This window comes from Perca fluviatilis, chromosome 10 (genome assembly GCF_010015445.1).
Source record: "Perca fluviatilis chromosome 10, GENO_Pfluv_1.0, whole genome shotgun sequence".
NCBI lineage: Eukaryota > Metazoa > Chordata > Actinopteri > Perciformes > Percidae > Perca > Perca fluviatilis.
The window spans coordinates 26,995,759-27,019,096 of NC_053121.1; the positions used below are offsets into that span (position 1 = coordinate 26,995,759).

Sequence of the window (23,338 nt, forward strand, 5' to 3'; positions counted from 1 at the left end):
CTTGATTTTTTTTAAATATATTTTTCATTTTTTAGGTCATCATTTCATTTTTTTGACATCTGTTTGTTTCACCAATATGGTGGATTAAACAGAAAAAATAACCCCCTGGACGTAAAACATTTCCTTCAAACAGGCGTTCCGTAAATAATTAAATGTGATCCTAGTTCTCTCCCTCTGGGAGGAAACTTTCTTCCTTCTGTTAGATAAAACTGTCTGTCTGGAGGCTTTTTCAAGCCAGCCTTACATGTCAGATGAACCACATCAATTTCAACCTAGACTATTAGTGGAAGTTCCTCTCTGCAACCAGCGCGGGAGGATGCCTTTGATACCAAGTTTGTTTGAGTTCAGAGTTCACCCTTAGTATAAAGCATCACTGTCACTTTAATGCAGACAGAAACATTTATCACACACGATAGATAGATATATTAGTGAATGAATATTCCCCCCACACCTTGAGGCCTTTACACGCTATGCTAGTTATCAGAGATGAGCACAGGGATGAAAAACAGTGTACGTTTATACAGAGTTCATTCTAATCCTGAGGCTGAATGAGAAGTCATACCACCCAAGGTTACAACACAAGAACCTGAAATAAACACACATTGTATGACCTAGGGTTACATTCTTTTATTGTATTAGCACTTGGCATTGTCTCTCCTTTTTGTCGAATCAAAGTTAGCCTTGCTCTTAAATCTATAAGAGTCATGTTACTGAAATATAGTTATTCTCCAATTCAAGCCTTCAGCCTCCGAGTCTTTTTATTGTGTATATGACAAAATACGTAAAATAAACAGCCAAGAATCTAAAGAGATTTTAAAAGAAAGAATCATAACCAGAGATTCATCCTGTATGCAGATCAGTGGATACAGATTTCATGTACACTGCTAAGGTTAAGGACTCCATCTCCAATGGGCCTCTTATAAACACAAAATATAAGCACTCATGCTACTTATAAAGCATTTTGGATAAAAAAGAAAAATCTCTGACTTTAACCCTTCACTCCATCTTCTATACAACAGCATCTTCATACATCTTCCTGCCACAGTTTCATTCTCGCTCACCTTTCTTTCCTATCATGTCTCGTATTTTTCATTCCCTTCCCTTTATGTCATCTTTAAGGCAAGAAGTGAGCCATAGACAAGAGTGGGTTGAAAAGTAAGTTTTCAGAGGAAGCCAATTTACTGTAGAAGGCGTCGCTGTTGCCTTCTACAATAGACCAAGAGGGTGTCAAAAACTGTCCTTTGAACACAATCAGATGACATACCTCAGTAGCAGACATGTTGAGGAGAAAGAAGGGAAAGTGGCAACCAAATAACAGCATTTCAGGCTAGGAATTCAACGCAGCAATTTATTTTAACAGATGGAAAGACATTCACCCAGAACCGAGCGGATGCCATTGAGGAGATGTCTTGGCTCACTGGTAGGTTTCCTCTGTAATTGAAGCCTCTGGGGTTCTTCTAAGGGGGTCACAGCATGATGAAGCTCCACCACAGGGGACCACGCATGGGGTCACAATAAATATCTGATATGCTCTTTCTTTAAATTTTTTTTTTTTTAAATGAGTATCATACAGTTTTTGTATACAGTATGATGTGTGTGTGAGGAACAAAAAAATATATAACAGGAAGAACATGGAAAATGAACAGAAATATTGCTTTCAATAGTGTGTTTTTCCTCTCTTCACGTACTGTGTGTGATGTTAGAGGTTGATTGTGAGTCAGTGCTCTATTTCCTAAGGTATTTGTTATGTTTCCAGCAGGCAATAGCAGTGAGTGCTTGTATGTGTGATGAGGATAGAGGGCAGCAGGTTGCATATGGCAGCTATCACAGGAAGCAGGACACCCCCCCCACCCCCCCCAGCTATTCCACCTCGGACATAAACAAGGTGGAATAATTGCCCATCACAAATTCCTTGAGACCAAAGCGACATCCTCAGTTTGCTTGTTGTGTCCAACCAACAGTCCAAAACACAAATATATACAATTTAAGCACATATACCAGTAAAAATCAGAAAAATCACATCACAGTTATTTGGCTTTAATGACATCAACGATTGATGACTTTGTTGTTGTTTGACTTGTTTATTAATCATAAACGATTGGACTGCATAAATGCACAAAAGTTGATTTGTCTTGACAGTGATATGAATTATATTATTTATAGTTAATACGTTTATATTTGTAAAAGCACACTGTCAATAAGCATCTTCTCCAGTTGCCCCAGTTTTTGTTGCTATACAGGGTTTGGAGAAACACTTGAAAAAGATTTGATTAAACTTTTTCTTCTTCCTCATGACTCCTATACACCACAAACACAAATCCATCTTGGTCTCTGGCCCTTTAATGCTGAAGACCTACATTTCATTTATAGCTTCAGGGAATTACTTTGTGTGTGTCTTTAATGGTCATCAGTTCCTGCAGCTCTTCTTTTTCCAACACTTTTTCATTGATGTCAGGCTTGTCTGTTTGTAATTACCCTCAAGTAAAAGACCAAAGATGCCCTTCAAAACCATTCTGTCTACGTGCTTACATTTCGAAAAAAGTGCTCAGTATGGATTTCATCCTTCTTTCAAAGCCAAACATTTGGTAATGCAGTCACATCTCTATTGTGTCTGGGGGAAAAAAAATTTAGTTTTTAAAAGCAGGCTTTTGTGAATCAAGGATGTCAGCTAAATGTCAGATTGTTACCTTGTTGTCCTTTTATATTGTCCTCCTCGCTCATCAGCGAACTCTGTCAGGAATTGCAATTTAATGCTGAATCGTGCAATGAAGCACAGCATGTTTTAGCTGACTGCAAAGTAAATGCCAGGAAACTATCACCTTGGTGCTGTCCTAACATTGGTGTGTGTGTGTGTGTCTGTCTTCTGGCTTTGAGTATGCGAGTGAGAGAGCAGCCGTGAGTATGTGCATGTTCCAGTTTTAATGCCATCATCATCGCCAAGGTTAGGGGACAGCAGCATTTGGGCCATGTGCCAGAGCAATCTGTGACATGAGGAGGACAAAGCCATAAAGCACCTTTGAAGTATTTTACCATATCTATGCTACAGGCTCTCCAGCACTAAAGCTACAGGACTGGAAAACGGCTCTTCTTGGGCCCATAATTTAAAATTTCATGTCCAACCTTTTGAATACTGAATGAAAAGTACTCTGTATTTTTTTCTAATTTAGGACATGATTGATGGAAAGTCGTATCATTTAAGCCACAGCTTTATAGCCATGGGAAAGTGGTTTCAGCAGCTCAAAGTGTTCATGAATGAGTCCTACATTTCAGCTCTGCTTGAGGTACTTTTCACATAACTACTGGCTCCAATTTGTACTGTGTGTCGGACAGCAAATATCATTATATTTTTGATGGCTGCTGTAAGGTCAGGATATTATTTCTGGTGTTATATTATGCCTACAACACTTGGCTACAATTTATTTGAATATTTACATAAGGGGCATTTGGTCAGGTTGCTTTCACAGCTGTAGGTCAGTTCACTGACCCAGACTATAATAACCACTGCTCTTTCTTTTCTTTTCTTTTTTTTTACTTTGGACCACTCCTCAGTTGCCAGTTTATTAGGCACACCTTGCTAAAACTACTGCAGTCTAATACAATACCCTGCAATAAAATTTTTCTTCAAGATGGTTATAATGTTAATTTTTGTTGAAATTGTTTTAGAGAGGTGTTAATTCAACTTTATGGTAATGTTTGAGTTTGCAGTTTGTGCTGCTGTTGAATTGTGTTATACTATAAGTTTTTTGTCTAATATTATACAACCATAGTAACATCAAACTTGAGTTATGCTTTATACCATCTTTTTTAGGTTAGATAACAGTGCTAACATGAAAGCCCAGATGGCCCAGACGGTTTAGCACCAATCAATTTCCTAGTTTCCCTTGTGCAGACTCAACGAGTCACTCATATCATCCATGGAAAGCCGGATCTTCCTGAGATTAGATCAGTCAACATTTATCTTTGTTCAGTCAGTAATGTCCTTCATGCTTCAAACGATCGACACAAAAGGATCAACCTCTCTCCGGCCAGATGGATTTGATTTTCATGCTAGGGATGGCGTGATGTGATTATTTCTGTAATATGAAAATTATTCAAGCATATTGTTCCATGTCATCCCTTATCATGCTATATTTCCATCATTGTATGGTCATAGAGAAATCTTTCCACTACTCTACATCTCATCATTGCCCTTTAATGGGTAACGTACGTTACTGAACCGCTGGCTCGTTATTGCAGTGAGCAGGGACTTGGTTGTGTTGATAACTGGCCTTCTTTCTGGGGCTTACCTGCTGAGAGGTTAGCCTTCGCCCTACTGGAACAGACACTGCAATATTGTCTAGGAATATAGACAGGTGTTTGTGTCAAGATGTTTGACAATAGGGACTTAGCACTCCACAGGTTGCAGGTGATTAGAGATGATTGGCTGCTGGGTTTCTAATACCATAAATGCATATTTGGAGTCCAATAGCTTAGTTAATAGCCAGCCAGGGTATTCCTTACAGTGCGCACTTCAAGTCTTTTTTCCCGTTTGAACCCAGCTATTTTAGGGTTTACATTGAACTAGAAAAGGCAAACAAATGCTCGCTGCTAAAAGTTTGCGGTTGAAACACTGAAGCAGTTAAAACAATACAGACTGTAAGCACTACATTTTTTATGTGTTGCTGGTTCAATTGATGGAAGCAAAATTTAAAATCATGTCACAACCTATCTTTGAAGGCAGATTGTCGACCTCATGAAATACAGGCCAACGAGAAAATAATTGACTTATTGGAAAGCACTGCTAAGCAAACCCAGCCCACTCAGCTGGACTGAATCTATACAGTATGGCATTACTCAGAATAACCCTGAAATATCCTCATGTATTCCGATATCTTTCATTATTAAAACTGATGTTGTAGCTTCAATAATTAAGTGCCAGTCAATCAACTATAATCTGAATTCTTTTGATGAATATTCTGCTACATTTATGCTGTGTGAGGCTGGGACTACAGTTTCACCTTCAATTGAAATAATATTGTCTCTTGTCTTTCTTTCTTCATGTTTGACAGACCTTCCGCCTCCGGCAACAAGGGAACGCCCTCCTGGGTGTAAGACGGTATTTGTCGGCGGTTTGCCTGAGAACGCAACTGAGCAGCTCATCGTGGAGGTCTTTGGACAGTGTGGGGATATTGCTGCTATCAGAAGGAGCAAGAAAAACTTCTGCCATATCCGATTTGCTGAAGAGTTTACTGTGGACAAGGCTCTCCTCCTCTCTGGTAAAATATCTTCACTCTAAAACCAGTGGCCCCAGTTTCTAAGTACTCATGTAATGAGGTAAATCATGGTATATTTGATTATGTCTTTTTAGAGAAGGAAAGTTTTTCATCTGGTTAGCCATCTGCACACATCTGCACAGCCATCTATATAGATTGTTGCTTTTATGCCCAATCCTCACTGCTGTGTAACAGAAACCCCAACAAACGTCCAACCTTGTTTTTAGGTATGTATTGGTTTAAAGGTCAGAGGATAACCGCTTTCTTTCTTACCCCCCTGGGCAATATTAAATCTGTAGGGACCGCTTATATTGTCAGTCCACTGCTATCAGTGCCCCTTCACCTCCTTCACCTCAGGTGGAGGAAGAATGATGAGCTGTTAACCTTTACTCTGATGGAAATGAAAGGGCTAATATCCATCATTCAGCACTACAATTCTCCAGCCTCACACATTCTCTCGGGACCATTTGACAGACGGATAAATACAGTAGATAGGTGGATGGATGGACAGATAGATGGAAAGTTTGCGGCACTCTATACAAACTGTTTGGAAGTGAACTATACTTGATATATAGTTGAGGAACAAAAGAGTCGAGCGGCATATGACTAAATTAATGGACTCCAGCTATTATAGTCAGTCAGTCATCAGTCATTACTTTTTTTTTTTTTTTTTTTATAAATAAGCACATTTATCATTAGTGCATCTCTTGTCTAGCCTGACAAGCCAAACCCACATCAAGATGTTGGGTCTGGGAACTCACCATTGATAGGGCTCAATCCGAGGGGCGGGATAAACAGTTGTCTTTCAAATTCACTCTGCACGCATTAAGATAGCGCTACAACCAGGCAGAGCAACGTTGAAGATAGCGAAGCTAGTTGATAGATTAAACTTTAAACTTTTGCCGCAACCGATCGGCAAAACTCCGAACACATTTTCCTTTTTTAAGAATGATTTCAGTGCCGTTCTTTGTTCTTTTCTCAAAGAAAAGCTTAACTCCAAAGTCTTCCAGAAGACCGCTGTTCCCAGCAGCAGCAGCCATAAGTCCACCCACCGACTCTATACACGATGTGATTGGCCTGACCAGAGTTTGGTTTTTCCAGCTCGCAAGCCAACGGAGAGTGCCTAGACCCCCCTGGCTGCAAATTAAATTTGCTGCCACTAGGGTGCGTCTAGATATCTAGGCTATCTCTTGTCATATATGTGGAAATGACTGACCATGTCAACTGGCAGCTGCAATAACTTTGAATATACAGTATACAGCTGCAGTTTTGTTTTTCTTTTCTGTTCAGTTACCTCATATACAATATTTTATGATCCTAATATGTTTTTGTTCTGCGCTAGGGGCACCAATCCTCCATTGTGTAAATGGATTGAGTTAGCTGCAATTTAACAGGTCATAATCCTTTTGTACCCTTTATTGCAAATGTAAAAGATTCTCTCTCAACAGATGTTCAGTTGAATTAAGGCAGTGATGGTGTAAAGGTCAGAGAAGCATGGCTGTGACTGCGACATTCATCGAAAAAAAAGTGCTTGCCTCTCTCTAATTACCACCAGCGAGGTGTGCATGTGTGTAACTTTTAGGAGCTGGGTTTATACTTGACTTAAAGGGCCCTATTTTAACGATCTGAAACGCAAGTATCAAACGTGAAACGCAAGTAGCTTTGTGGGCGGATCTCGGGCGCTATTGCTATCACACCGGCGGGATAAATGACTCTTGCGCCCGACGCAAATCTAAAATGGGTTGGTCTGAAGTAGCTAGGTGTGGTTTGGACGTAACGTGCAATAAATCAATCAGAGCGTCATTTCACATTCCATTTAAGAGCAGGCGTGGTTGTTCCATGGCGGATTGCTATTATGATGGCCGATTTGCCTGCCGCATGCAAGCGGGAGCTGTCCGGGATGCGGAAAAGTAATAAATGTCTGTCTTGACCGGGTGGTGATGTTGCTGCGGCCTCTCGGGCGCATCCCCCCAAGTCTGGAGAGGATTGCTGCAGCCATGGAGCATGGGCCTCCAAACGCACCACCTGCTCCTGTTGTGCCCCTTCCTCCTCCCCCCACTCCATCTCCATCCACCCGCTCCACCAGGAGCGCATTGCCACTCCCGGGCCAGATCCCAATCCAATCCCGCCGTAGTTCAACATCACGTCTCCTTAAGTCCTCTAATATTTCCTTATTTATGTCATCAACACATCCATGATTCATGGAAATGTTGTGTAAAACACAACAAGCCACAAAGAATGCTGCGGCTTTTTGAGGACTGTACTGTAAAGTGCCTCCTGACCTATCCAAACACCTGAAGTGCATTTTCAGTAATATTTTTCTTTGTAATTATGTATGATTTGCAAAAGTGGGAACTGAGTCCATGTAGATGAGAGAAGCAAAGTGTATGCGCGTTGTGCACACGCTACATTATGGCCAAGCATGCTAAAATAGCATCTGAATAACGCGCCACTGACTTTAGACGAGGTTTTTCCTGGTCTGTGGTAGGGCTGTCAAAATTAGTCAAAAATGACGTTCGAATATTCCCTCTAAAAAAACACAGAATATTCTAACTATTCGAACATCTGGTTGCGCATGCATGCGCATTTTGTCAATGACGCGCATTACGTCAATAACAGGACAAATTAATACAAAGAGACATAAATACTTATATAGGTAGTCTAAGTTCAAACATATTTGACAACGTATTACCTACACAAAAACAAGACGGTGCAAGATGGCTGTTGTCCTCCAGCAATGCTGGAAGAGGACCCGATGTCGTCGCAGCGGCACTTAACGTTGCCGTGTCCAGTTTTACGGCAGCAGCAGCAGCGTGAGGACGGTGCCTTCAAGCTAGTGATGCACCGAAATAAAAATTCTTGGCCGAAACCGAAAACCGAAAAAAGAGGAAACCAAGACCGAAAACCGAAACCGAAACACCGAAAGAAATTAAGCCAATTATTAGTACCATTGCATTTATGGCTATGACTGTGTACTAACTTTACTAAAATCAAGGCATTGCAATTGTATAAATTAATATTAAAGTTTAATTAAAAAAATATCTAGCAGAAATATGGCTACAATCTGATAGTCACATACAGTATACAGTAGCCTAAGAACAGAATAGCTTACCTATTGTTGTTATTATTATTATTATTATTATTATTATTATTATTATTATTATTATTATTATTAATTGAGGCACTTTCTTGCAGGATTTCACTGAACATATCAGACAACGAGGGTGCATGCCCCTCATCTGGTGCAGCGAGACAAGTCTTTTTTTCTGCGCTCTGATCTCCTGCGCTGAGCGCTGCTCCGTCTCCGTCTCCACGCGGGTTCTCCTCATCCATCGCGGCCTGGATCATTTCTCGTGCGCCCTGCTTTATTTCCGCATCCAAGTAATGGTCTTTTTAACGCGGATCAAGTACAGTCGCGATGAAGTGCAGAGGATCCGAACAGATCTCACTGAAACGTGTGCTGACAGATCTGCAGGCGCACTTTTCATTGTTTTTACTCCGTGGGTCCGTCTCAACCCTCTTTGCTTAGGAGACGCTTTGCAGGTGGAACGGATCGGGTACTGACACACGTGCAGGTCGCGTTTTCTGTTTGCGTCATCACAACATTTTCGGCCGTATTGTTTCGGTGATAAAGGTATTTCGGCCGAAAACCGAAAATGCCCTTTTGGGCCATTTTCGGCCGAAAATTTTCGGTGGCCGAATATTCGGTGCATCCCTACTTCAAGCAGCCCTCACCGGCCAGCTACAGCGCTACTGCGCCGCCGGGGAGCTTCAACACGTTAAACAGGGCCGATGAAACCATTCATGAACTATATGTTGTGTTTAATGTCGTTCAAGAGGATGGTAACGTAGCAAGCAAACACGATCAAATGAAAGGTAAACACCCTTTAGAGTGCTCTAACATTACAGCAAGTCCCTGGGGCTCAATGGAGGAGGCTAACAGCAGTGAAGCTAATGACAACTTCACAACACAATTCATTTGGATACAAGCGTTACATTATGGAAGATAGACAGGATTCTGAACAGCGATGCCCACGCTACAAACACTCTCTCTCTCACACACACACACACACACACACACACACACACACACACACACACACACACACACACACACAGCAGAGCCGATGTGTGTGCGTTACTTCACGCAGCACATGCAACTGATTTGAAACGATAGCTACAGATTATACATTATTTACTTCCGCTGGCGCAGATAAACTAACGCTACACTCGTTACTGTAAGTAGCCTACAATAAACCCTCAATGATTAGCTAATTAGTCAATACTTATCAGTATACCCACCTACCTGTTGTACAGGCATAAACATGTAGAAACCCATATTTCAGTCTGCTTTGTCTGCGCTGTCCACTCTTGTCTAGCGCGCCCGCTCGCAAAGCAGACAGCCAGACAGCCTCTGCTACCGCGAGCGTTTTTTTCCACTTTTTTTTTTTATTTGAATATTAATTTTCGCCTTCGAAATTCGTTTTTAAAATAATATTCCAATATATATTCGAATTTAGAATATTTGTTGACAGCCCTAGTCTGTGGCAGAATTGTTTTCTGAAACTGCAAAATAGCACCAGGGAACATTTGCGCCTGAACACGCCTCCTCTTTTTGCTGAACCGCCACCAGGAGCGCAAATACATTTTTGTATATATATATATACATACAATCCTAATTTACCGCTGTGCATCGGGTGCAAAATAGGAATGGTATGCGTCAGTGTACAAAGGCAATTGCACTGATAGGGCAAGATAGGGCCCAAAAGATAGGGCCCAAAGTGTTAATGACCAACCTGCTGTAGCTAGCCAATTAAACCTATTGTTACTACCACCGAAGCACTTAACAGATGTATCATATGTGATCAGGCCGTCTAATGCTTTAATTATTTTCCCCACAGTAACTGTGTTTATTTTCTTCCATTTACTCTGTGAAACAGAGCGACGGTGCACTAGGCGTAGAACTCGAGTAACATCCAGTTTAACTTTAATTCACCTTGTCTCGTTAGAGAAAATGAGACTGCTCTTGTGTAATTGCTGTATATACATTCTTTTATTTTCTATTATGGAGAACAGCGTTTGCAATGAACAGAAGTTTCACAGGGAAGATGGTTTTACTGGATGTGTTATTGAGAAGGAGACGACTCCTAAACAATCTCCATCAGAAACTTGAAGGAGGTGTTTGTTTGACAGCTAACTTACTGACATACTCACCAGGCCTTTCTGTTATTTTTCTACAGCCCTCTCCTAGCCCTTTTCCACCTGGCTTTATATGTTCAATACATAGAGTCATAAAGGCTTGGCATAAGCAGAATCCTTTTCCTCAAGTTTAAACTTGCATGGATCCATCTTCACCCCAATTTGTCCAGAGCGGTTTCTACAGCTTCTAAAATGTATATTGCTTTCAGTCTGAACACACCGTTTAATATTGAGTAATAACTGTTTCTCGCCCTACAACCACATATGCATGCAGTCAGAATCACAGTCATTCTGCAGCAAGTAAATCCCTGATGTCAAAGTATATATAACATATCAGTTACTAAGAGTTAGTTAGTCTTTACTAGACTTCTGGCCTTTTTTATTATATGATTTTATCTCCATCTAGCAGCTTCTCCTGCACAGGTGCCTTAAATCTCTCTGTGAATTGCAGACCATATTTTCCGTCTTCACAAAGCTAATTTAAAAGACCAGCCACTGCAATAACACCCTCTGCATTATTTAATGCGTGTGTGTGTGATTGTGTGTGTGTCTGTGTGTGATTTCATCTACCTCTTCTCTACGGTAAGACTGGAGATATATATTTGCCAGATGACAGACCTGTGTAGCTTTGTCATAAATACTACTTTCCGTAACACTCTGCCTTCTTCTCCCGAAACCCTTACACTCACAGCAGCCTCGACACACTGAGGTCTCCCTTTATGAAATATTAAAGCAAACCTTAAGCAGGGAGAGCAGACTCGAGAAACAACCCCAAACTCACACTCATATCTTTCTTCTGCTCACACCAACGTCCAACTTTATCTCGACTTTCCCCCGAAGAGAGTGTACGTTCATGTGTTTTTGGAGGAAAGGTTGGCCAAGGGCTTTCTGAGCTTGCTCTTCTAGTCTGTGAGTTCACACTGTACTGTAAACACCCCATCCTCTCACAGATCATTCAGACCAATCAGTTAACAAAACGAGTGTGATCGCTCTTCACACCCACACTCAGGCAATGGAATCTAGCTTTGAGTGTCAGGTGGGAGGCAGTGAGGTGATCCAGGTCTATCGCTGTAATTAGTGTTTCACACTCGTGGACATACATAATTAATATCTCAAGTGACTCTCTCAGCTTTTCTCTGTCTATGTATCGGCCTATACACCTGGAGTCTAGCTGCAGTAACAGGACAAATGGTGAACAAAGAGGATGTATAGATCAGGTTGTTCCTTTCAATCTGAAGGAAAATGAGGACAAGATGATCAATTTAACCTTGTCAAAGACACGTTTGTTTACATACGTGCTTCTGTGTGTGTGTGTGTTGTGTGTGTGTGTGTGTGTGTGTGTGTAAATGTAACCTTTTGTCTTTGTGTTTGCTTGTTATTCTGTCTGTGCCTATCTCTGTCTATTTACTGTACATCTGAATCTGAGTAGGTGTTGATAAAAATTGATATGTCACCCCTGTTGCCACACTCATCCAATCAATAAAATGTCTCAGCTATCTTCCATGTCCTGTTTTCTCTCTATCTCTACAGTACATATTTTCCCCAGACCTCAACTTTTTCTTAGTGCTCTAAAAATCTCTTTTCCTCTCCACAGGATACCGTATTCGTTTGGGCTCCAGCACAGACAAAAAAGACACTGGCCGTCTCCACGTGGACTTTGCCCAGGCCAGAGACGACCTCTATGAGTGGGAGTGTCGCCAGCGCATGTTGGCCAGAGAGGAGAGGCACCGGCGCAAGGTAGAGGAGGATCGCCTCCGGCCGCCCTCCCCTCCTCCCATCGTCCACTACTCAGAGCACGAGTGCAGCGAGCTGGGAGACAAGATCAAAGGTTGGTCAATGATAGACAAATATGTCAGTCAGTTGATCTAGATAAATTAAGAGGGTGAATGGTATAAATATTATACCTGATAAACATTAGCATGTTTGCATTATCTTTGTAAGCATGTTAGCATGCAGAGATCACCATTTAGCTCAAAGCGCTGCTGTGCCTATGTACAGACTCACAGAGCCACTAGCATGGCTGTAGACTCTGTCTACACAGAAAGTGTTTTAGCCTTGTTTTTCCAGTATCTGTCTCATGCACGTCTGACGGGACAGTTCAGGCTTCTGTTTTAAACAATCCAGCTGTCTAAACCCATCTGTTTTCTTCTTATTACGTGTCTAAAAACAGTGATTGTGTATTGGGCTGTGTAGAGCGCTGTCAAAACGCAGATGACCTACACTCAATACTGTGGATGAATGCATCTTGTGTAGATGGAGCACTGGGCAGCTGCTCTGCTAACCTGATGCTTGACTTATCGTATAATCAACTAATCCATTAACCCTCGTATTATGTTGAAAAAAAATGACATTGATGATGTTACGGGTCAAAATGACCCGTACAGTGCAAATACACTCAAAACAAACTTTTTTTCCTCATCACAAACATTTTTTCCCCCAAAACAGTTTTTACCAATTATTTAGTGAAAATATTTCCGGTATACACTTGCATATTCCATGCATAGTAGCTAGATTTGGCATCCTAGGATGCCCATATTTTGATGCCATACTTGGGAGGCTTGTTGGGCATGTACTGTCAGAAGGGACAGCGCCCCCTGAATGGAACAAGGTGTTCATCTACAGTGACATGGGGACCAGGATTGTACAAGACAGGTACAATTTTGACCCATTCATCCCATACATCTCTGATCTCAGCTAGTTTGTCTCTTTCACTCGACCAGCTCTGGTGTTGTGGAACACCCAAGCTTTCGTATAAATTGACTCCAAAGACATTGTTGCTAGAAATATTGGCCTTCCACTCTCGTCATTCCACAGACTGACAATTGCTTCTCCCTTTGACTTGTACACTCCAGCTAATACTATTTAATTTTATTTTATTTATAGTATCAAATCATAACAAGAGTTATCTCGAGACACTTTACAGATAGAGTCGGTCTAGACCACACTCTATAAATTCCAAAGCCCCAACAATTACAGTAATTCCCCCAAGAGCAAGCATTATCAGTGGCTGTTGCTACAGTGGCGAGGGAAAACTCCCTTTTAGGAAGAAACCTCGGCAGACCCAGACTCTTGGTAGGCGGTGTCTGACGGGGCCGGTTGCTGATGTGATGAACAGTCGCAATAATAGTCACATTAGAGATAATGGAACAGTGACTTTGAGGTAGTCATGGAAGTTCATGTCATAGCAGGGCACATCGTGTCATACTGAGTAGTGCAGTCTCCAATACCGGATCCTGACTACTCTGTGCGTATGAGCATCACAGCAGGGTGTTGCGGGATGTAACGTGGCACTGCAGAGCATGGGTGGATGCTGCGGACGCAAGAGGACTAGGATTTCAATGTATGCATGCAAGTCAATCTGATCCAGTGACTTCCATTTCTTTTGAAATACACACCTCCCCTGCAAGTTGGTCATGTCCACTATGATCCTATCTATTGGTTGGGATATGAAGAGATGAAATGGTGATTGAATATCATCAACTAGTGTGGCAGAAAATCTTGTGGGGCTTGGAGTCATCTTGATGACAGTCTGCCTTGGCGTCAGTGTTTTGATGTTGACCATTTTATGTTAGCATCTTTAGCTGTCCATGTTGAGGATGATTGCTGCCCATTGTTTTCAGCTAATGTATACTACACCAGACTGGTCCCCTGAATCCTCTTCATCATAGGAAAATTCACAATCCGGATCGTCAATAGCATCACACACACACACACACACACACACACACACAAACACACACACAAACACCCCACACCACACACACACACACACACACCTAAATGGGTGTTGAAAGTCTCCGGGTCAAAATGACCCGCAACATCATCTTTGTATACAAACTCTGAACAGACATTCCACTACACATCAGTGTGTCCAGATTTTATGAACAAGTTCATGACCCTAAATGAGGAAATGTCATACAATTTCATGGAGAAAAAGATAGGTTAACCAGTATTTTGGTCAACACAAAAACGCAAATGGGTCAAATTGACCCTTAACATAATATGAGGGTTAAGCTATAACTAGAGTAACTTGAATATTAACACTTAATATATACCAGTTCAAAATGTCACCTGGTGCAGAACATTAAAGGAAGGGATGAAAATGTGTTTAAGTTGATTCTAACTTTATTTAGAGCCAGCAGAGGCAGTAATCTAAACATCACATTATATTCAGTGTTCCTTTTAGTGTCTGCAGACTTTTTATCATTTGAGTGTCTCACACTTCTGCATCCTACTGAGAATTTAAAGTGACATGATACCTTTTAATCATATTCCTTGACTGCATTTTTATTCATATCTGCTAAGTGACCACTTAACAACCACCATTCTCATCTATATGTCAGATTTTTGAAGGAAAGGTCAATGCTTGTCATTTTCTAGTCATTGGACCAACTGTTATGTGATTGTTCCATTCACATTATATTTTGGAATCTGGATAAAGAAAAAAAAAGCATGGCAGAACAAAATTAATTGAGAAAAGTCAGTGGATGATTTCACAGGAAAATTACATTTTTGCTGAAATGCAGCACCATTTACTGGGATGTTTCACAGATTTAGTCTTTTTCTTACAGCTGTTCACCGAGCTTCTTTGGGGTTGTTTAGTCAATGGCACACGCAACAATATAGTATCTCGTAAAATTGTTATGTTCTGGACCGTTTTTCTGCAAGTTTATTGTCACTATCCCATCTCTTTCTCTTCAGAATAGCTCTGACTTATGCATAAAAGGAAAAATGTTGAGAAACAATGAAGCAAGTTTTGTAATGGGTTATTTATTTCTGATAAAACCAAGGTAATACATTCTTAATTTGTGTATTTATGCTCAGGTAATGCCTGAGCTTAAGGCCCATTAAGTGAAAATCTAAATCTATGTGGCCTCTGGCCATTGTCAGTGATTGAATGCCACTAATATTCCTCCAGATTGTCTATTAATAATACCGCTGCAGGGAGCCATGTATTATGAGACTAGAGTCTGCCTATAAACAAACAGGAACACCTCAGGGATTCATGAGCTAACACCTTGATTCAATATCTGTTGCTGTGATAGATCATCATTCATGCATGCCGTCTGTCTGTGTGTGTGTGTGTGTGTGTGTGTGTTAGAGCTTAGATCGGACCCAAAAAATCAAGCCCGACCCTACCCGAGCCTGTGCACGTTGTGTCCGAGGTCGGCCCGACACATTAACTGGAATGATGAGCCCGAGCCCGATTTAAACCCGACATTTTTTTTAATACGTGGGCCGTTATAACTGACGTTCTCAACTACAATTCCGAGTTGTTTGAACTACAGAAATCTGTTTAGAATTATCTAATAATGCAAGAAGGACGAAGCATGTAAACTGTGTTGTTTGTTTATTCAGAATGGAATGGATCGCAAATGGATCCGAATGAAGAAACGTAAGACCCTATCTCCCTCAGCCGAATAGTGTGGGTAACAGATCAAGGCAGCAACATAATCAAAGCCCTCGAACAATATAGGAGACTTTCTTGTCTCGATCACCTAATTAATACTGTCCTTCGCCACGGTCTGCATGCTGACGCACTGGCCGACAACAGTGCTGCAGATGGGGAGACATAATGTAGCACAGTTTACCTCAAACTCAAGTCAGTGCAGGACACATACCCAGAGCTACGGGAGAAGCTGGAGAGGCATAGTTTTCTCCCCACCAATTAAGGCTAATAAAGTAATGATTAAAAAAACACAAATGCTTGATCAAGGGCCTGGCCCGGCCCGGACCAGCCCGGCCCGATCATAGCTGCGTAAAATATTTGCCTGGCCTCCCCAAAAACCCCCCCTGCTACTCAATCTGTAAAGATGCTAAGTAATGTTTATGTGTGTACATGATGCATTTGCACCCCTCTTGTGTGTGTGTGTGTGTGTGTGTGTGTGTGTTGTGGAGGTCTAAGGCACTGTGTTGTATACTGACATCTGTGTGTGGGAGCGTGTTCTCTCCAATGCTCCTCTGACTTGTAAGCAGCCCAGCGAGGCAGCAGAGGACAGGACAATCACACTGGAATAACAACAATAGAAATCAATAAAGTATCCTGACATCATCTGATTATTCACCAGACAAAGAAGGAGTACTGCTAAACAACCTGAGCTTTGTAAACAGCAGCTGTATAAACCTGTGCTCTTTTCTGTAGACATTTGGCAAGGGTTGTTTACCAAAGATATTTATAGGAAAGACAGGAGCTGATTGATTTCACCCTGACACTGTTCTTTTTATTTAACCTCCTGATCTTTTATGTTCAGTGTATAGATGTGATATTTTTTCTCTTCAATCTTTATTTAATCCGCTCTGTTCCTTTTATCCCGAAATGACAGCAAGTTCTTGAAGTTATTTTCATCTCATCATCTTCATGTCCTCATTCTTTTTTCTCAAACACTCCTGCGTGCGACTTGGAGACAACCCAGCATACAACACGAATAGATGTTGTCAAGCCAGCTTGTACAAATATGAAAATAACACACAAACAATAATTAAATTAAATGTCAGCAGCTGAGATGATTTTTACTACTTGCCTTCTTTTGTGAAATAATTTTGTTGTGTGTATATTGTGAAATATGTTCATTATTTGGGTTGTTGTTGAACTTGTTGCCTCCTGCATGTCTCTGATCTTCAAATGGTTCCAGAGTAAATTTGGCCAGGCAGCTTTTGCTCTTTACTTCTGTCCCTTTTTGACCAGACTAAACTTTAGTTTAGTTAGTTGGCAGGGGCAGTTTTGTTATTGTACTTCTGTGGTATTGATTTTTACCACTTTTTGTTTTCTCTTTTTTACTTTCTGCTTTACTTCTATCTTGGTCAAATGACAGAGTTTGTGAAGGCAGCAGTTAATATATAGACTCGTTTCCCTTTCATTATTGCCCTGATGACAGTCAATATACTGAGGGAAATGTTCTAATATTGACCCAGACTCTTGCTCTCTCCACCTCGTCTCCTCCCTTCTTCCCCAGATGACAGTAAGTTTCCTGAAGCAGTGCGTGTGCTCTCGACCTGGCTGGAACGAGGTGAAGTCAACCGCAGGAACGCTAACAACTTTTACTCCATGATCCAGTCATCTAACAGCCACATCCGCCGGCTGATGAGCGAGAAGAGTCAGCATGAGAAGGAGGTGGAGGAGGCCAAAGACAAGTTCAAGACCGCAATGGTCACCATATTGACTCAATGTGAGTCCTCTCACACAGTGCATGCATATGTAGTTTCAGGATAGCACAGGTCAGAAGCTTCATGTTTATCGTACAATTAATTTACCATACTTGTATAATATACCTTTGTAGAACATGTATTTTATCTCAAATGTTTTGAACTTTTCACATATTTAAATGTAACGCAGCATAGACAGGACAATGCAAGTCATATTCACATTCTCTTCTGCGGCTCTCACACACATTTACCAGCAAACAATTAATTTTCTTTAAACACAAAAAAGCTTTATCTTAAGTTTTCTTGGTAAACCTTATAAAACACTGTTAATAAACTAAATTTAGAAAAAAGGTATCATGAAAACAGCGGTACATATACAGTATTTTATGAATAATATAGATACTGTATGTATAAAAAATATATATAAAAGACAGATGAATATAAACACACTATAACATGAAATTTGGATAAAGGGATTTTTAAGAAGTGATTTCAAAGTCACACATATTTTTGTTTAAATCAATCTAAAACTCACAGTTCAGTGTCCAGGTAAGAAGGCAAGAATGGTTGTTTTGGGTTAACAGCTTCACAGCTATATTTATTACTCAGCAGGAGACCGGTTGTCCAGTCATGAGTACTGGGAGTTCCAATTTTCAAACTGTGTTAAAAAAAGGAGCAAATCATTTAAAATCGAACCTAAAAAAAGAACCTAATTTCTGTCCCTCAACAGGAGATGCAATTATTGCACAACTATTGCAACTATTTGATATTTCAGTATCTCCAATCTAACTCCAGAAATATGACTTCCTTGCTAAGCACCGTTTGTACTCTATATTTAGAAATGTTGCTTTTGTTCCTACTTGACTCGTGATGAAGGCAAAATTGCGTCTTAACATAGAAACAGGAAATGACCAGTGGGTTTACAGGTTAAGGAGCATGTGGGCTGATTGAGTGTGTCCCATTCTGCTATCTGCTGCTATCTCCAGCCATAGCAAAGGTATACAGACCAGAGAAAGAATATTTAGCAATGAGTCATTCATTTCTTAAAGACAGTGCTTACATAGCCTGTTTCTAGATTTCCAAACCTGACTTCACGTGTCAGATTTTTTCAGCGATTCATTTAGGTCAGGTGTTGTGGCCACTGACAGCTGTTTGTTTTAGTAGGCAGGATTAAGAATAGGGGCGTCATCTTCCTAGATAGCTAGATAGCTCTTTTTCTCTCTGTCAGTCTCCTTCACTCTTTTTCTTCCTGTGTTTCTCTTTCATTAAAGGCCATCCACATCCAACAAAATAATCCATACAAACACTTATTTCTATTCATGAGTTTGTCTTTCACTTGCCGTAGTTCCAGCCATGCAAATGCCAACACTGAGATTGGTCTCTCATGAGGCAGTTGTATTCACCACACCTGTGAAAAAAAGAGACATCCATATTTACCAGGCTCTGCTTTTGTCAAAGGCTGCCATCCAAGGACACATTATAATTTTCACATTATCACTTCTGTCACCTTGAATAGAATTAACTTTATTGAAAAGCTCTTGACATTGTCACTGTTTTAATTTCTTTTTAATTAGTCAATTTATTGATCAGCTTTGAAAATGTGACATAGCCATGGCACAACCAAAAAGCAGCCACATACTATTGTGTAATTTACTGAATATGTTCATACTCTGTGTAGCGGTCATTGCACCCTGTGTTGCAGAGACTTGCTTTGTGCAGATGTTGCACACCTTCCTTAAAATGTGTTATGGACCACCTACATCACACAATCTTAACAGGTAGGCTGAGTTACTTGGTTACAGCATTTCCTGGCCCAAAAGGCATTCCTCCATTTGATAAAGTGCTGACTTCCTATTTCACACCTGTTCTGCTAACTGGTCAGGGAATACAAGACCTTATGGTTGTGTCCCTGTAAGCAGGGAAAATGAAAAACCTGACCAGAAGTATTACTACTACCACAGGCTGTGTCGTGGCCTTAACCGCAGCTAGTTTCTGACATGTCTTGCTAAGCTTGACTGGCTTCTATCAGAAACATAGGGAACGTCTCCTGTGTGCTTCTCTCTCACCAGAGGGATTGTTTGACGATTCAGTGCATCCAGAGAGGAGTAGGAAAAGCCCAGTTAAAGCATCCTCTTCCTCTGTTGTCTGTTTTACACCCATCCTTCTGCTGTGGAAGAAAGGGTGCTCTGTGTTGGGCCGCCAAGACCAAGGCATATCTCACCAGAAGGGTCAGGTGCTAGTACTGTATAAATACACTGGGATTCTGCAATTTATTTAATTTGTTGCAGTTGGAATTTTGTTTATTTTGACAAAGTTTTGGCCACTTAAAGGAATATTTCACTGTTGGAAAGATGAATATATCTTTAAATTGGATCACTGATGTAGTAGAAATGTGACATTTTTTTTTTTGAAATTGGTGGCTTCTAGGCCAAGAAAATCCAGAAAATGTGTTTTTTGGCTTATGTGGATGAAAGACACCAAATCCCACAATGCACTTGCTTCACTGCTTTAGCATCTACTCCCAAGCCACGCCTACTGTTTACAGACAGACAGACAGTGAGACAGTCAACTCAACTCAAGTGTGTTTTATTGTCATTTCAACCATATACACGAAACAACGTTTCAGTGTGGCTCTAGTGGTGTTACACATTTAAAATATATAAAAACAACATTATATAAAACCGACACACGAAACATACATTTAGCTACATTTAGTGCACACACATTATATGCTCCGTAAAGTTCAGCTAACACATACTAGCATGTGGGCTGTAAACACAGAGTATAAACACAGCAATAAATTTGCATGGAATGTAGAATGGTTGGGATTTAACAGTCACAAACTCCACCAGCAGTTAGCAGTTAGTTGGATCCAAGCACCCCATTTCTGCACCACAGCCCACCTCCACTAGTCTTACCCGGCGACAGAGCAGCAGGCCTGGTAGCTGGATAGTCTGGTACACTGTTGTTCAGCAATGTTTCCACAACAACAAAAACACAGCAGTCTCTGAACTCGCGTTGGGAGTTTTGTTGAAGTTGGATGTAGTCCAGTTTGTTGTCTAATGAGCGGACACTTGCAAGCAGGATGGATGGCACAGGTGGCCGGCTAGCGTTAGCTTACCACCAGCACTCGTTACGCGTTCCCCGCTGATGATGTCCCTTTACCGGCCAGAGGCATCGAGCAACACCTCTGGTCTTCATTGCAGGCGGGCGAAGCTCGCGTAGTGTGTCGAGTATTCCATCTGAAATAAAGTGTCCTACATATTCTCCGATCTGTACCAATGTATCCCGGTGGTACACATGTGCGGTAGTTTGAATGCACATAATTGTTGTAAAAGTTTTCTGCTTAAAAGACCATGGATGTATTAAGAGAACAAAAAGAAAAGAAAAAACGGAGATCCCTGTTAGCGAAGATTCAAGATGGCTGACGCTCGTTTTGCTTCGGCAATACTCCCTATGGGCATGCAGAAGTAGCTCCTACTACTGGCTGTAGTCCATTGCCTCTGGGCAAAAATGCCTCTGATGACGGAAAACAACGATTTTTGCGTCATCAGAGTTTTTTTTCAAGACCCACAATACAGAGATCTCTTGTCTCAGGGGGACATGAGGGAGGGAAGCACGGTCGTTCGAAAATACTACCATGTTTCTACTGATACAAAGCTTAATGCTAAATCGGTGAAGTATTTAAAGTTTTCCTTTAAAGTTTACAAATGAAAATGTTTTAATTTATGTCTTCTCCAGCTGACATAGTGTTTGCTAGCCTCTTACAACTAGCCAAGAGTCGTAGTAAAGTAGTTTTGTCAATTGTAATTTATAAAATAGACCATTTTCCTGAGCAAATCTTCCTTGTGTTCTCTTACCCTACTTGCTAATTCATTTGTTGGGGATTAGTTCCAGGCTTTGTACATACTGTATGTACTCAGTAATTGATTAGTCTGTCCTTGTACATAAAAATATCCTCGGATTTGTTGATTAAATCAAAGCATTTTAAACTTGTATTTTAAAGGAACACGCCGACTTATTGGGACTTTAGCTTATTCACCGTAACCCCAAGCGTTAGGTAAGTCCATACATACCCTTCTCATCTCCGTATGTGCTGTAACGCTGTCTGACGGCTCCACTGGTAGCTTAGCCTAGCACAGAACATGCAGGTGAATGGTTCCAGTAATCCTACTGCTCCGAAATTGTGACAAAAGTGACAAAATAACGCCAACATGTTCCTATTTACATGTTGTGATTTGTTAGAGTCGTTACGCGTATACAGAACGTAACATGAGACACAGCCATCTTCTAACCGTAAACAAACCGGGAACTATATTCTCAGACAGGCTTGCTGCAAAGCAAATCACTCTGCCCAAGTACTATAATCTTCCGCCTGAGAATATAGTTCCCGGTTTGTTTAGGGTTAGAAGATGGCTGTGTCTCATGTTACGTTGTTTTTTGTACACGCTGTGACTCTACAAATCACAACATGTAAATAGGAACACATTGGCGTTATTTTGTCACTTATTTTGGAGCAGTAGGATTACTGGAACCATTCACCTGCATTTTCTGTGCTGGCCTGATGCCGCTGGAGCCATCAGACAGCGTTACAGCACGCACGGAGATGAGAAGGGTATGTATGGACTTGTCTAACTCTGGGGGTTACGGTGAATAAGCTAAATTCCCAATAAGTCGGCGTGTTCCTTTAACTTGATTCAAACATTGGTTTATGTTGCTTCTAAAGCTTAACAACCTCCTATCATTTTCATTTTGTTTTCAGCTGGCGCAGACACAGATATCCTCATGCTGTCAAAACATGTAAAATAGACAATATTATTATAAAAATGCAGTAATATTAATACTGTACTTGTCCACCATTCCCCATTGACCAATAAAACTGAAGTAATCAGGGAATAAATGTATTATTAATACTTTAAAACATGTCTGAAGGAGGACTTTAAATGTCCACGGCCATGTCTTATGACATGATTCGTCCGTCTGATCTGAGATACATTTTCTCCTTTGAGCAAACAACAATCAATGTGGGCTGTTTGTTGCCTTATGGCATACAATACACATCTAATGCACATTTGCCCCTGTGAGTATTGTTACAGTGAAGAGATGACTGATACTTCACTTGGCTGATACAAAATGTAAAATGCAGTTTTGGGGCCAGTAGATGCTAATGTTTTCATTGATGGTCTCATCAAGTTACAGTACACAATGTTTAGAAATTAGCATGGAAATTATTCGGTAATACTCCAAACAATACAGTATATACCAGGTTATGGTTCATCATCTGAAACATTCTCTTCCAATAAAACAGTTTCAATTTCATTCCGCGTAGCCAGTTTTAGCTATCAGCATTGTTTTCTAAACAACTATAGGGATCTTTCATGGGCCCTACTATTAGAACCAATTTCTCAAGAAAACAATAATTTCTGTGTTTCCAATAATCACACAATTTTTAAGATAAGTGCAGAAAATCAATACAGCATAGTATTGCGATATTTACCTGTTGCAATACTGTATCGATACACAGACGCCAAGTATCAATCTTTTATTATATTAATTGCACATGAGAGTTTAAACTTTTGGTACTAGAATAATAAGATTGATTGCTTTTTCAGTCCACTAGATGAAAAATTTAAGTGAGATGAACAAACCAGAGAAATTTTTTTCTTTAGACAAAACAGGTAATGAATTGCAATATATCGCAGAATATCGCAATATGTTTGAAATTGCAATAATATTGTATCGTG

The 23,338-nt window shown here is 40.6% G+C and overlaps 1 protein-coding gene across 3 annotated transcripts in view; it reads left to right on the forward strand.

Annotated features, from left to right (window-relative positions):
* The window catches only part of LOC120566768 (ecto-NOX disulfide-thiol exchanger 2-like), a 224,529-nt gene that overhangs the window by 151,072 nt on the left and 50,119 nt on the right, over positions 1-23,338 (forward strand). For 2 of the 3 annotated variants that reach the window (XM_039813405.1, XM_039813407.1), the window contains 3 exons: positions 5,040-5,255; positions 12,046-12,279; positions 17,405-17,617. In XM_039813405.1, coding sequence (XP_039669339.1) covers positions 5,040-5,255; positions 12,046-12,279; positions 17,405-17,617 — 663 coding nt within the window. The remainder of the gene's footprint in view (positions 1-5,039; positions 5,256-12,045; positions 12,280-17,404; positions 17,618-23,338) is intronic. The other variant, XM_039813406.1, reaches the window with a different exon arrangement.